Source organism: Colobus angolensis, unplaced genomic scaffold (genome assembly GCF_000951035.1).
Source record: "Colobus angolensis palliatus isolate OR3802 unplaced genomic scaffold, Cang.pa_1.0 Scaffold273, whole genome shotgun sequence".
Lineage (NCBI taxonomy): Eukaryota > Metazoa > Chordata > Mammalia > Primates > Cercopithecidae > Colobus > Colobus angolensis.
The window spans coordinates 2,068,985-2,083,674 of NW_012115966.1; the positions used below are offsets into that span (position 1 = coordinate 2,068,985).

At 45.3% G+C, this 14,690-nt stretch overlaps 1 protein-coding gene across 1 annotated transcript in view; it reads left to right on the forward strand.

The window, feature by feature from the left end:
- Nucleotides 1-9,565, forward strand: part of SORT1 (sortilin 1) — a 79,757-nt gene extending 70,192 nt beyond the window's left edge. Inside the window, exons 16-20 of the mRNA XM_011948132.1 lie at nt 4,400-4,516; nt 5,410-5,518; nt 7,586-7,692; nt 7,976-8,099; nt 8,302-9,565. Coding sequence (XP_011803522.1) covers nt 4,400-4,516; nt 5,410-5,518; nt 7,586-7,692; nt 7,976-8,099; nt 8,302-8,316 — 472 coding nt within the window. The 3' untranslated portion in view covers nt 8,317-9,565. The remainder of the gene's footprint in view (nt 1-4,399; nt 4,517-5,409; nt 5,519-7,585; nt 7,693-7,975; nt 8,100-8,301) is intronic.
- The last annotated feature ends 5,125 nt before the right edge of the window (nt 9,566-14,690 follow it).

Sequence of the window (14,690 nt, forward strand, 5' to 3'; positions counted from 1 at the left end):
AAAACAAAAATCTGTAGGAAATAAAGACAAAAACACCAAAAGAAGTGGTAGAGAAGCAAAGAGGAAATTAGACTTTAGAAAATAGCCTGAGGCCATGCACGGTGGCTCATGCCTGTAATCCCAGCACTTTGGGAGGCCAAGGAGGGCGGATTGCTTAAACTCAGGAGTTTCAGACCAGCTTGGGCAATATGACAAGACCCCGTCTCAAACAAAAACAAAGAAAGAGAAAGAAAAGCCCCCTGACAGCATGAGCTCAGCAGGCGGACACTAGGTTTTGGATCCTTTGCAAGAATCAAGGCAGAGAGATGGTGGTTGGTCCTGAGACTAGAGGTGACATCAGTATAGTCATGGTCCTATTAAGGTTTAGAGGCCATCAAAGTGGACTCCCTAGAGTTCAGGACCATCCAGACTTAAGGATTAGTTACTTGGCTGGCATCGGGTTAGTTGATTATATAAGGGCATAAGTCCCTGGATAACTTAAATGAGGTAATTTTGGGGCAAATAAGAGGAACTGCTTAACATCACAGATGATGATCTTATGAAACTTGTTACCTGTAAAAGATACTGACACAAGATAAAAGTAGATCCTAAAAGATTTGGACAAAGAAGGGAGGCAGATAGCAGCCGTGGCCCTGCATGTCATGTTCTCTCAAATCGCAGGTGACAGTAGAATATAGTTCTGACCAAAATGCAGGTCTGACCCAGTGTGGTTCCTCCTGCATGGCTCACACCTGTGTGTGGCATGATCCAGGGTCCTCCCTTCGCTGTTTCCGTAAGGATCACCTTTGGTGTTCCTGTAGGGTTGGAGGTCATTGATGAACCTGTAACATTCTAAAAGGTTCTCTCCTATCCTCGACTCCACATATGCCAGGCTCTTCACCTGTGCTTCTGCTCTTCGCCAACAATGCCGTGGTTCTTCAGACCTCCATGCCACTGCACATGATGCTTCCTCTGCCTGAAAAGTCTTTCCACAGTCCCTGCTTCACCCCCAAGTCTGGCGACTTCCCATTTAGCCTTTAATACTTAGCTCAGGTATCACCACTAGATGGGCTTTCCCTCATCTAGACCCCCAGAGTTCCCCTATTACGGCACTTCCTGTGTTTTAATTACTATTTACAGGTTTGCTTCCACCATTAAGCCCCAAATTCCTTGGAAGCATATTCTATTCGATAATAATATAGTAATCATGATAGCAGCTAACATTTATTGAGCACTAACTCTATACTAGGCACTCTATACTAAGCAATTTACATTTAACCTCACAACAGAGAGGACATGACTGTTGTGCCCATGGGAAGTGGCAGAGCTGGGATGTAAACTGGCATCCCAACTCCAGAGCCCACATGTTTGGGAAGTGGGTCCTTTATGAGTGAGAAGGGTACTCACAAAAATCCAGAAATTTCTGATTGAATACCTAAAACTCTTACCCGAATTTCCTCCTGTTATTTGAAGAGTGATATCTTCAGCATATTTTGTTCTCCATACCCTCTCTCCTAAATACTTACCAGAAAAACCTTGAAATACAAGCAGCATTTATATATTCCCCAAATACTCATTGAATACCAGCTGTGTGCAGGCAATGAAAAGCGATAATGGAAAATTTGTTGCAAAACAGAAGGTGGCAAGTGCCATGGGGATTTAGAAAAGGAAGAGAATATTTCATGTAGAGCTGAAAGGAAATGGGTCAAAGAAGGCCTTGTTGAGGAGGTGGTATGAGAGCTGAGCATTGACAAACGGTAAGATTTGACCATGAGCATCTGGGAAGAAGCAGGTCATCAATGCCTGTGGACTGCTGCAAGCAGAGACACCGACAGCATGATCAAGGAAGGGTGTTCTGGAAGATAGGCCATTGAGGAAGTCATAGTAGTCATGATAAAGAAGTAAGTAGGGTCCACAAGGAGGATCCTCAGGCTAAATTTTCTACTGAGATAGTGGGGAGGAAGGTAATGTCATGGACAAATATGGAAATGATAAGGAGAGTCTGTCACAAAGGAGAAAACATGATGTATTTTGAACGTCTTATTTCTTTGAGGTTTTGTCAGCATATTTAGGTGGTAATATCCAGTATGTATTCGAAATACAGCATTAGAACTCAAGAGGTAAAACCTGGAAGTTTTAGTTGCAACCAAAAATAGTTGTGATCACTAAGGGAGAGCAGGTAGAGAAAAAGTAAGAGAATGCATTATACCTCCCCCCGCCCCCGGCAGAAGACTACATTTATGGGTTAGGAAGAAAGAAGAGCAGGCAGTGGCAGGGGCAGCAGAGGGCAGAGAAACAGATGAGTGCAGCTTTGCCAATGCCAATGCCAAGGTGGGCAGGGGCACAACAGTGTGTTCGATGCTGCAGAATAGGTGGTCTGGGGGAATGAGACCAGAGAGGGCTCCACTGAATTTGATGATTATTGAGCTTCGGGGACACTGCAAACACTCATTTTCTTTTTTTTTCTTTTTTTCTTTTTTTTTTGAGATGGAGTCTCGTGCTGTCGCCCAGGCTGGAGTGCAGTGATGTGATCTCGGCTCACCGCAACCTCCTCCTTCCAGGTTCAAGCGATTCTCCTGCCTTAGCCTCCCGAGTAGTTGAGATTACAGGTGCACACCACTGCACCCAGCTAATTTTTTGTATTTCTAGTAGAGATGGGGTTTCACCATGTTGGCCAGGCTGGTCTTGAACTCCTGACTTCAGGTAATCTGCCTGTCTCGGCCTCCCAAGTGCTAGGATTATAGGCATGAGCCACCGTACCTGGCCCAGACACTTATTTTCAAAGTTGCAGAAGGGGTCGAAGCCAAAATGCATGGAAGAAAAAATAAATGCGTAAAATAGGACAAGTAAAGAAATACTCTTTCGAGAAATGTGGGTAGTGAGGGAGAGATGGGTTAAGGAAGTAATTTCTAAGGTCAAGACATGCAGGCTAAGGAGACGCTGCCAGCTGAGTGGGAGAGATTGATTGTTCCCCTCATACTCAGGGAAGCAAGGCCCCAGGGCAGGTCGGAGCTCCGAGGGGAACCAGGGATGCTCATGGAGTCAGCCCTGGAGATTGTCAGCAGACATTGTTTCTTTGGGGAAAACAGGAAAAGGAGAGCAGTGGGTGGCACTCTGGAGAGACAGGGTGGAATGGAGGACAGAAAAAGGTGTTCACATGGAAGGCAAAGACTATCTAAGAAGCTAAGAGAAACAGAAGTGGGGAAGACAGAAAAATTTGCCATGTACCGCAAGGGCAACATAATAATGACATTTGGAGGTAAAGGAAAGAATTACTGGCTGGGTGCAGTGACTCATGCCTGTAATCGCAATACTTTGGGAGGCTGAGGCAGGTGGATCTCTTGAGCTCAGGAGTTTGAGATCAGGCTGGGCAATATGGCAAAACCCTGACTCTACAGAAAATACAAAAATTAGCTAGGCACAGTGGTTCACACCTGTAATGCCAGCACTTTGGGAGGCCCAGGTGGACCGATCACTTGAGCCCAGTAGTTCAAAACAAGCCTGAGCAATGCATCAAGACCTTATCTTTACAAAAAATTAGACGAGCATGGTGGTGTATGCATGTGGTTCCAGCTCCTTGGGAGGCTGAAGCGGAAAGATCACTTGAACCCAGGTGGTTGAAGCTACCGTGTTCATGCTGCTGTACTCCAGCCTGGGCAACAGAGCGAGACCTTGTCTCAAAAAAAAAAAGAGCGGCGGGGGAGGAAAAGAAAAGAATTGCCAAGTATCCCTGAGTTGAGAGCTGCTGCTGTTGCTGAGGTTTCTTTGTGAGTCCTACCCCTCTGCAGACTGCATTAGTCCCCTGCCTGCGCCTGAGCTGCCTGCAGTGCACAGCCTCGGGGCCCTTGCTAGTCCTACCCCACCAGGCCTGACCCATAAGCTTCTTTTCCTCAATAAAACCCTCTCTGGCCGGGCACGGTGGCTCATGCCTGTAATCCCAGCTCTTTGGGAGGCCAAGGCGGGCGTATCACAGGGTCAGGAGTTTGAGACCAGCCTGACCAACACGGTGAAACCCTATCTCTACTAAAAATTTAAAAATTAGCCAGGCATGGTGGCACACACCTGTAATCCCAGCTACTCAGAAGGCTGAGGCAGGAGAGTCACTTGAACCTGGGAGGCAGAGGTTGCAGTGAGCCACTTGAACCTGGGAGGCAGAGGTTGCAGTGAGCCAAGAACACACCACTACACTCCAGCCTAGGCAAGAGAGCAAGACTCTATCTCAAAAAAAAAAAAAAAGCCTTCTCCATGTCTGTTTTCCTAAATCGACCTCCTTCAGAGGTGTCACAGGCCTTTCTGAGCTACTTTCTAACAACCCAAGACTGGAATGTTAACCATCCACTGCCCCACATAAGCCTTCATTGCTAGTCACTTACTGTCTTCCAGCTGCTTTGAAAGGTACTTTATTTGCTGACTCTTGCAGTGATTTTGGCTACTACCGTCCAGAAAATGACTCCAAGTGTGTGGAGCAGCCAGAACTGAAGGGCCATGACCTGGAGTTTTGTCTGTATGGAAGAGAAGAACACCTAACAACAAATGGGTGAGGTGGCCTTTTCTGCCTTGTCATGATGGATGAGGTGTTCTTGTTCAGAGTGAAAGCTGCTTCTCTCCACACTGAGATCCAAGCCCTACTTTAGAGCACTATTTTTGGGGGTTAGGGAGGGGCAGGATGTGAAGGCCTCCCTCGAGGGTCAACTACAGGAGGTGAGCCATGGGTTCTTGGTGTCAGAGGACTCAACCCCACCAACACCACGAGGCAGAGGGCAGGAGAACAAGCTCGGCCAGATCCTGCACCCCTGCCTCCTGCCCACCGCCCCCAGGAAGGGAGGAGAGGCGACCGACCCCCAGGCAGAACGATGGAAGCGTCCCATCCACCATGAACGTCCATCACTTGCCTAGCACTGTTTAGGCATGGCCAGGCAGAGCTCTGTCTGATAGGACTTTCTTTGGTGATGGAAGTGTTCTGTAATTTGCTGTGCCCAATATGATAGTCAACACGTAGCTGTGGACACTAGTGTAACCGAGGAACTGAAATTTTCATTTTAATCAATTTTAATTTAAGTAGCCACCATATTGGACAGTGCTGCTCTAGAGGGGCCTCATTACCTCCCTCCCCTGATAACTTCCCTCTCCCATTTTGGACCACTTGTTAATGACCTTTTTTCAGGTCACATTTCTTTGGCACAGTCTCTTAGGTAGAAAGAACAGGCATGTTTCTGACAGCAGGGGACTGAGATGCTTAGTTTGCTTAAGGCCTGAAACTACACAAAATATCCCCCAAAACATCCCTGTGGACATCCCCCCAGACCTGAAAGATGATGTAAGGATGGGAAGCTTTTTGGCAGCTTTTCAAATCTTGTTTCCAAGAAATAGGCAGGGACCCAGGAATACATCCTTATCTTCTGTTACCAAATAATCTTCTCTGCCTGGTAGGTACCGGAAAATTCCAGGGGACAAATGTCAGGGTGGGGTAAATCCAGTTCGAGAAGTAAAAGACTTGAAAAAGAAATGCACAAGCAACTTTTTGAGTCCGGAAAAACAGGTATGTTAAAATAGGTCTAGTTTTCAGGTACAAATGGGATTTTGTGTTCTGCCAAGAAAAATCAAAGTTAAAACATCAAGAGTTTTGTTACTGATACAAAGTGGTCAAACTACTTCTGTCAGGCTTCCCTTTGCACAGGAAGCTGTTAGCATGAAGGATGGGTCACGTAACCCAGTGATAAGCTCACCCTACTGAAAGCTCTCTTTTTATTGAGGGTGGGGGGATGATATTCTGTAAAGTTGTAAAATTCTTAAAATCATACAGTTGTGGAAATTTCTGAGGCTGAGAGTCATTTAGGAAAATTCAAAAAGTTGTCTATGGGCCGGGTACAGTGGTTCACACCTGTAATCCCAGCACTTTGGAAGTCCAAGGCAGGTGGATCACTGAGGTCAGGAGTTGAAGATCAGCCTGTCAAACGTGGTGAAACCCTGTCTCTACTAAAAATACAAAAATTAAAATTACAAAAATTAGCGGGGGTGGTGGTGTGCACCTGTAGTCCCAGTTACTCCGGAGGCTGAGGCAGGAGAATCGTGTGAACCTGGGAGGTGGAGATTGCAGTGAGCCGAGATCGTGCCACTACACTCCAGCCTGGGCAGCAGAGCAAGACTCCGTAACAAAAAAAGAAAAAGTTGTCTGTGAAGGGCCATGACCTGGAGTTGTGCATGTATGGAAGAGAAGAGCACTGGGCAATAGGTGGGGTGGATCTTTGACCAAGTCATGTTAAGTATGTTCAAAGTGAAAAACTGAGCTATGGTAATGGGCAGGTTTTGATTTAGAAGCAAGTTACCTGTTGGGTGTGGTGGCTCACAGCTGTATAGTCCCAGCACTTTGGGAGGCTGATTTGGGCAGATCAGTTGAGGCTAGGAGTTTGAGACCAACCTGGGCAACATGGAGAAACTCCCATCTTTACAAAAAAACAAAACAAAAATTAGCCGGATGTGGTGGTACATGCCTGTAGTCCCAGCTACTCAGGAGGCTGAGGCGAGAGAAATCGCCTGAGTCTGGGAGGTCAAGGCTTCAGTGAACCGTGATTATACCGCTGCACTCCAGCCTGGGTGACAGAGTGAGATCCTGTCTCAATTTAAAAAAAAAAAAAAAAAAAAAAGATCATGAGGCAGATCCGTAGCACTGAACTACCTGTAGAATTGGAGATGTGTAAAGAGGAAACCTCTTGATAATGAAGCACTAGACCAGCAGCATGACTTCAGATGCTAAACAGCAGGCCTGTTTCCCAATTCGTAATAGGGGAGGTCAAGCTGGACCACCTGCAGTTCTTCCTCTCTGCTGTTCTAAGGGGTGAAGGACTGACAAGGGGTGGGATTAAGGAGATGATGGGAGAGGAGTGTGTGGGTACGTGTATTGGTAAGAGGGCAAGTTCCTCCCTCTGTGCACCCTTGTCCTGGGCTCCTGGTGACTCTCTTCATAGTGTTCGTGTGTGTGATTGCACAGGACTCCCGCCCACAGGGACACAGCTTGTCCCAGAATCCAGCTCCGCCTCCTCTAGGATACATTGAAAACACACATTCCCTATTTCCCACCCAGAAGCAGGTAGGTCACACGCAAACAATGATATAATAAGGCTTATTTGTAACAATATATCAAAATTAAGTAAAAAAATAAATCTTGGTGTCATATAATGGCCTGCCTGGTTCTTCTGACACAGCTTCTTCCCAGATAATGACCCTGTTCTCTAGGCATTCGGCCCACTGTTATAGTAGTCTCCCTTTCCTGCTCCACCCTTAAGCCCCAAGACTTGTGAACAGTGGTGCTGTGGAGCAGTCATAGTTGATCTAGGCAGTTGCCGAGGCTTCCAGGGTAACTTTGACATTTAAGGCACTGAATTTGAAGGTTCAAGGCAGTTGGAGCTAAGATGACCCTCTGCCAGCTATAATATTCTCCTGGTAACACTGAGGTGGTTCATCTTGGGGGGTTGGAAAAGAGCTATCCTTAAGCACATCAGGACTGCAGATCATTCACAAAGAGATGAGGGGAGTGAGTGGCTGCTTTGACCTCAGTCCTAGGATATGCATGCCTAAAACTTTTGTGTTTGTGTTTTAATTTCTCAAGAATTCCAAGTCAAATTCTGTTCCAATTATCCTGGCCATCGTGGGATTGATGCTGGTCACAGTCATAGCAGGAGTGCTCATTGTGAAGAAATATGTCTGTGGGGGAAGGTAAGGAACACAGAAGTCAATCCAAGGTACTGAGTTCAAGCCAGAAGGCTGGTCTAGGGCATATGGCTGAGTCTGCTCTTGGCAAAAACTAGGTACTTGCAGTACTGTTCCTGAAAAATCAGGCCCAAATCTTCTCATGTCTTACGTTTTTCGTATGTCAACCATGGACTGTGCTTTCTGTGTCTGATGCGTTCCTGAGTGTATAAAACTGAGAAAGTCCACAGTCCTGTAAGAAACGCACCCCTGTGTGCCACCCGAGTGTTAACGAGGTTTCTGTTCACAGGTTCCTGGTGCATCGATACTCTGTGCTGCAGCAGCATGCAGAGGCCAATGGCATGGATGGTGTGGATGCTTTGGACACAGCCTCCCACACTAATAAAAGTGGTTATCATGACGACTCGGATGAGGTGAGGCTATTTCTTCTTGAATGGTAGTACCCCCCCCAAAAAAAATACAAGAAAAAAAAATTTGTCTTCTGTTCATGATCAAGATATGCCAGGGCCAAGGCAACTTAATGACCATAAGATTTGGCAAGCCCAGAAACTAGGTGATTGCTTTTGAAATAGGAGTGTTGTGGTCTGTCGGTAATATGGTGCATGTCTTTTTCAGGACCTCTTGGAATAGCTCTTCAGAGGAGCTGGACCCAGCGTGAATGGTGGAACCACAGTACCTCTTACACTCCCTGTGGCTCCAGCTTTGGGAAATAAATTTCCCATTGTGAGGGACCCAGCTCTGTTTCTGCTGCTTCCATCAAAGCCAAAAGGACCTACATTGAAGAAATGCAGGGTGGGGTTGGGGAACCCTGAGCACTTTTTTACAATTGGCTCTGAGAAGAAGGGGGACATTTTAAATTCTTTCTTCTTATTTCTCGTCCTGTCTCTTTGCAAAGTATGGGCTTTTGTTTTTGTTTTTTAAGGGAAATGAAATGGAATTTGAAGGGACCTTTTCACTAACCTCACTTCTGTGTGTTCTGCATGGCGTCTGCCCCAGGGCATCTGCCAACTCCAGCATCAGCTCTCCCAGTGTACTTGGTACCATCCGTGGGCTCTGCTGGCGAGACGAAGCAGCTGTAGAGATGAAAACAGGCTGCAGAGGCTGGCACAGCCTGGCCGGCTTTTCTCCATCTGGGGACAGTCCTTCTCCAAGAACACTGCACACCAGCTCCTCACACAGATCCCACTTCCTTTTTTTGTGTTTTTCAGAGACCACAGACCACAGTGATTTTTCTTTTCCCATGTTTAATTAGGCAATACCCTTGTTAATTGCCCTTTGGCAACTAAGTTAAACATGTGCTTCCCACACAGTAAATCAGGAAAACTTACAGGGCAATATTTTTAACTTGGGGCAGGAAGAAGGGAGCAGCAGAGAATTGACTAGATTTAGCACCTATTAAAACTCTTGCTTCTTCTGAGATCTTTCAAGCTGTGCTTTGTGTGTGTGCCAGTGGACTTACTCAAGGACAGGGTACAGACTTAGCTGGAAGTCTGCCCAGGCTGAATGATCTCTTCCCTAGAGTTGATTGTCGGGTACACAGTGTGGCCCCCCCGAAGACAGAACCTCACAGTCTTCCATGTTCGCTTTTTAACTGTCGTGTGGCTCATTGCTGAATCATGTCAATGGCTGCCTGTCTGCTGCTTCTTAGGTTGCTGTTGTACATGGAACCAGGACTAGAGATTTTTTCAGATGTATAGACTTAAAAAATTAGAATTTCATTACCAGGCTCTCCTTCTCACCACTTTTTTTGGCTTCACCAAGTAATTTGTTGATACGAAAATTTTGGAGGAACCAGTTGGAAACACATTTCCAGTCTAGATGATGCTTTGTGTAGATACATTGATTTCTTATTTTGAATTGAAAAAAGTTTTCCATTTGATACTTCTCTAAATTAAATAAATTATAGAATGTAGTTGGGTGAATTTTGGGGTGCCCATATAGTAATGGAAAGCTGTAATAATTAGTTTTAATACAGCTTGAATATTTGCTATATAGGAATATAGTATGGAAAGTTTTTGGTCTTACTGTAGCTACTGTGCGGGTCACAGTTTATCCCAGTGATTATGATTGGGACATTCTTTGGTAGATACCATTTGCTACTAGTTTATTTTGTGGCTAGAAAGTCAGTTTTTTTTGTTTTTTTTTTAAGTGCCAAATTAACTTTCGTCAGAATGTGAGCAGATGGCTAAGTTCTCTCCTCCCCAGAATGGATTAACAGCTGCGTGGAAAGTGGGGGAGAGAGTGGATGGAGACTTTTAGAGACATTGAAACTGCAGCAGAATTAAATGAGTCAGGGAGCTTCCGTTAGAAAATAAAGTTAAGGCAGTTGTTGCGAAGATAATTAATATGGTTAGGGCTGGAGTGCACTGGTCTTTTTGCTAATTCATTTTGCATGGTTTTAAAATTAAAAATAATTCCAAAGATACGCCAGCTCACAAATGAGAGCGTCAGCCTCTGTCCTACCCTCCCTCCTGCCCAAACCACTTTGGTGCCCATAAAAGAACTGTTTACACCACTTACCTTTCTCCCAGCATGTACTCACTGTGGGTAGATGCACCAATACATGGTAATCCTCTTACTCGTTTTAAGACGTAAGAAACTTAATATTCTTCTCTAACCCATATACGATTACCAGTGGAGCTAGCCATTGGTAATGGCTATTATAAGCTCTTCACTTATAATGATATCTGGGATTTCTGTGGAACTTGGCAAATTTTTAGAGCACCTTCACTCACATAATGTCATTTGAACCTCACATTGTTCTTGGGATGGAGTCAGTTGTTCCGGGTTCCCGTGTGTGTGATAAGCAGTACTGGCTGGCTGTCTTCAGAACTCCTGGAAATCTTTATGCATTTGAGTGCTGACCACTTTGAGCAGGGCAGCCTTCATGTAGATGACTTGCTGTTCTTTATGACAGGAATCAGTGGCATTTGTTTCCGAGCAGTATTTAGCGCCTTTTTGCCACCTTGGTGAACAGAAAATTGTATTTTCCTGTCTTTCATGACTGAAAACAAAAGTAATGGGAATTATGTATTTGCAGAAACTGCCCTTCTCCTCATTGAGGGTCACTGCTCAAGAGTGCAGAAGTGGACTCTCCACTGATGGGTCTCCCTCCCCATCCCGGTTTCCACCCCAGGCTGGCTAGCTCCATTGGTTTGAAGACTGACAGCCAGCCTGACTCATTCTCATTATTGGCTAGTTAGCTTTCTTTATCAACCTGCTCACTCACAAATGTATGTCCTCAGCCAGAGAGTAAGACAGCCCAAATCCGTTACAGCTTTAAAAAAAAATAGATTTCTAATTTGCCCTACTCATGTTAGGAACATTATCTTTGAAGGTAAAACATAGTATATCATTGTGTAAACTCCCAGGCTTGATGTAGCAGAAGAGATCATTTCTGGAGGCTTCAGCAATGGAATTTAGCATTATAAGAGAGATTGAACATACCAGTCCAAAGTGGTCCGAGTTGTTAAATCCAGGTAGGGTACTCACTCTTCTTTCTGCTCCGGTCCTAAGGGGGCATTGGGCTTTAGTGAGACCACAGACCAGGCTGGTCTCTCCTGTAGGCTGTTAATTCAATGGCAACTCTATTTCAAAGAATAAAAGCCTTTGGAGAGTTGCGGCAGTTCTGGGGGTGGGCTCAGAAGAGTCCGTAGATCAGCTGTAACTGGAACTTGGAATCTGTGTCTGCCTCTGAATGGACTTCCCACCTCCTCTCTCTTGCTCTGAGGCTTGCCTCTGGGCCTCTCCATGCCCAGGCTGCCTTTCATCCCTGACAGGCTGGTAATGTGCTGACCACCTCCAGCTCCTGCCTCGAGTCTGTAAACCAGAGCTGGTTCTCTCATGACCTTCGTCACGATACCAGGATACGAAGAGGAGCCCAGGGCCATCCACACCCACCCTAGGGTAACAGGGCTGGCCTGGCATTAGTCATTATTTAGTTTCCAGGCCAACCATCCAGGTAGAGATTCCCTCTTTCCTTTGAGCAGCACTCTCAAGAGCCTGTCCACAATGACCTAGAGTGCATCCTGCTCACTGTCAGTGTAGCCCCTCGCCCCTATATTCATCCAGGATACTTGGAACTGCTAAAATAGGAAGGGATTCGGCTTTCAACTTTGCTGCCATCTTCCCTAAGGCAGGAAAATGAACATGGACTTAAATGTCCTTTGAAAAAAACCAAAGTTTTAAGATTTGCTGTGTGATGAAGTGACAGGGAGGGCCAGAGTTAGCAGGTGCCAGACTTTCTGTTCCATCTGCCACGGGTTTGTCCAGCTCAGGTAGCTCTAGGAGCACCATCCTGCCCTAACAGAGCCCAGGCCTTCCCCTCATGAAGCATCATTGAAATAGCAGGAACATGTTGATTTCTTAGTTAGGTTGCATTACAATAACAAGAGTCAGAAAATTAATTCGAAACAACTTGCAGTATGCATTTCTTCACACCAGTACATTCTTAAATGTACTTGTTTATAAGGAATAACACTAATCTGTACCTTTATATATATGTGTGTGTACATATATACATATATAAACTGTATAGTGTACATGGTAATGATTTATTGCTATGCCCCAGATCCTTAATGTAGTTCTCATCCTCCGCATGCCCTCAGCCACAAGTGGGTGACTGACTGTTCCCTGATGATTTGGCCCACCTCCTGTGTTTGGACCTCTGGGGAGGAGGGTTTTGGTTATATTCTCCTTTTCCTCGTGCACAGAAATGCTCAGGGTCCCCATGTGCCTGTTGTTCAACCCTCTCTCTTGTTCCCTTTCTGAGCATGTGGTCCTTCCCCAAGCTGTGGGACAGCTGCCTTCCTACGAAAGTGTAAAGCAGTATTAAGATCATTACTGCATGTGCCCTAAAAACCCAAGTTTTCTATTCCCTTGGGACAGAAAATTGCATGTGAGGTGGGATAATTGAGTTTCAGTGACCCACATCAGTTACACATTAAAGCCAGGCCCCATAATAAAATTCCACAAAATGGAAATAAAACTCAAATTTCTTTAGCATTGTGTAAATAAATCTGAATGTGTTTAACTTTGTACTGGTAATTTTCTGTATATTTGGAATATTTGGGTTAAAAATAAAACAGACTGGACTTTGTTACCTAACCTACTGAAATGACTAAGTTACAGTTTGTTAATATGATACTGTTTCCAGTTTTCTAGCTTCAGAATCAGACTCCAGCAATCAGAGAACAGGCCAATTAAAGAGCCAGGACTGTACATTTATAGCATGAAATGTATTCGGTCATCTATGAGGAAAACGGCTCACAAGATGTGAGCCATAAATTACCTAATTTTCTTGCTCTTTGTGCGCATACAGCTCTTCCTCCTGTGGGTGTGTGTACGACCAGTGCCTAGAAAGTCTAAGCACCCACCCCACATACCTTCACAGGTTTCAGTTGCTACACTGTTCCTTCTGGACACAGCAACAGATAATTACTCCTTGAATTCTGTGTTCTTTACAGCAGGTTTGACACCTGGCGGCACTGAGAAGTTCAGCTTTGTAACTTCCCATCTGCCCCTCTTACATTTCTCTTGCTGTTCGTACTGGCCCTTTCTTGTCCATTTCATTTAAGGACCTTGCAAAGCGATTAAGAGAGGTTCCTGCCCACCCGTCTGGAACCATTAGCCATCCTACCCTGCTAGCCTGGGGCAATATTCCGTGTAATACTCCAGCATCTTGGTCTGAAGATGACAGGGCAAAGCCCTTGTTCCTGAGGCCACCATCTGATGGGAGAGTTTCTACACCAGGACATTATCTAAGGTCGTTGTTATTTGAAGGAATTCTATCTAACATGGTATTCTAAGATTTTCTGCACCAGAATCACTAGGTTGGTTTTTTTAGGTGCAGATTTCTGGATACCACCCCAGACCTATTGAATTAGACTTTCTGATGGGCAAAGCTTAGGAACCTGCATCTTAAAGTTGATTATTTACACCTTCGTTCCAACAAAGGGCTAAGATTCAGCCTGGGCCAATTTCCTCACCAAAAGATGGGTTACATGTTGTATAAAAGGGGGTGTATTTGGGGTCTCCTGGCTAGGGGACTGTCCACACTTAACAGGGCCTTGGCTGGGTCAGGCAAGAAAAATAGTTCAGGAAGACCTTCAAACTAGTTCTGATATGGCAAAAACCCAGTCTTCTGCCAACCAAACCAGCCCCATAGGCCATCCAAGGCCCCAATAAACAGATTGTCCTGGACCTCAGCCCCTATACCAGTTGCAAAGAGGGTGAGCTTCTGTCACCCCAAGATAACACAGGCTCCTGGGATCTTACCAATTACCCCAAAGTTGAGGGCAAAATAAGTAAGAAGTCAGTCCATTCATTCAACTGCACCCATTTTTTTTTTTTCATTAAAAAAATAACAGGGGCGAGTAGGGGCTGCGGGAGCCCTGTACTTTCCACTCAGCTTTGCTGTGACTTTAAAACTGCTCTAAAATTAAAGCATTTTAAAATGCAGAGGGATGCTGGCTTCTGGAGATAAGGTAGGAGTATGACAGGAAAGCGGCAGTGGCTATGGCATGTACAACACGTATAGAAAGATGGTTTGCTAAGTCTGGAAATCCTACTAATGTGACTAGTACCTGCTGTGAGCTGGCCGCTTTCCTATAGATTGTATCCTTTTATCCTCAGCACAATCATGGCATCATCCCTTGTTTCACAGGCTGGGACCTGAGACTCTGAGTTGGTGATTTGCCCAGAGTCCCAGCTGGTGAGTGAGTGGTGCAGCCAGAAGTCACACGCAGGTCCTCTGAGCTCGCCTCCCTCTACCACTGCTGCCTCTCCCTTTATTTGTACTTCATCTCATAGGCAAGGCAGCCATTGACAGCTCTCAAGGGGGGAAGTGCTGGGCTGACCTAAAAATAGCTTACATTTATCAAGCACTTAGTCGGGTACACTCTGCTAAGCACTTTACAGAGATTACCTCTTTAATCCTCACAACGACCCTATGGTTATAATTATCTCCATTTTACAGATGAGGAAACAGACTGAAGAGAGACTGT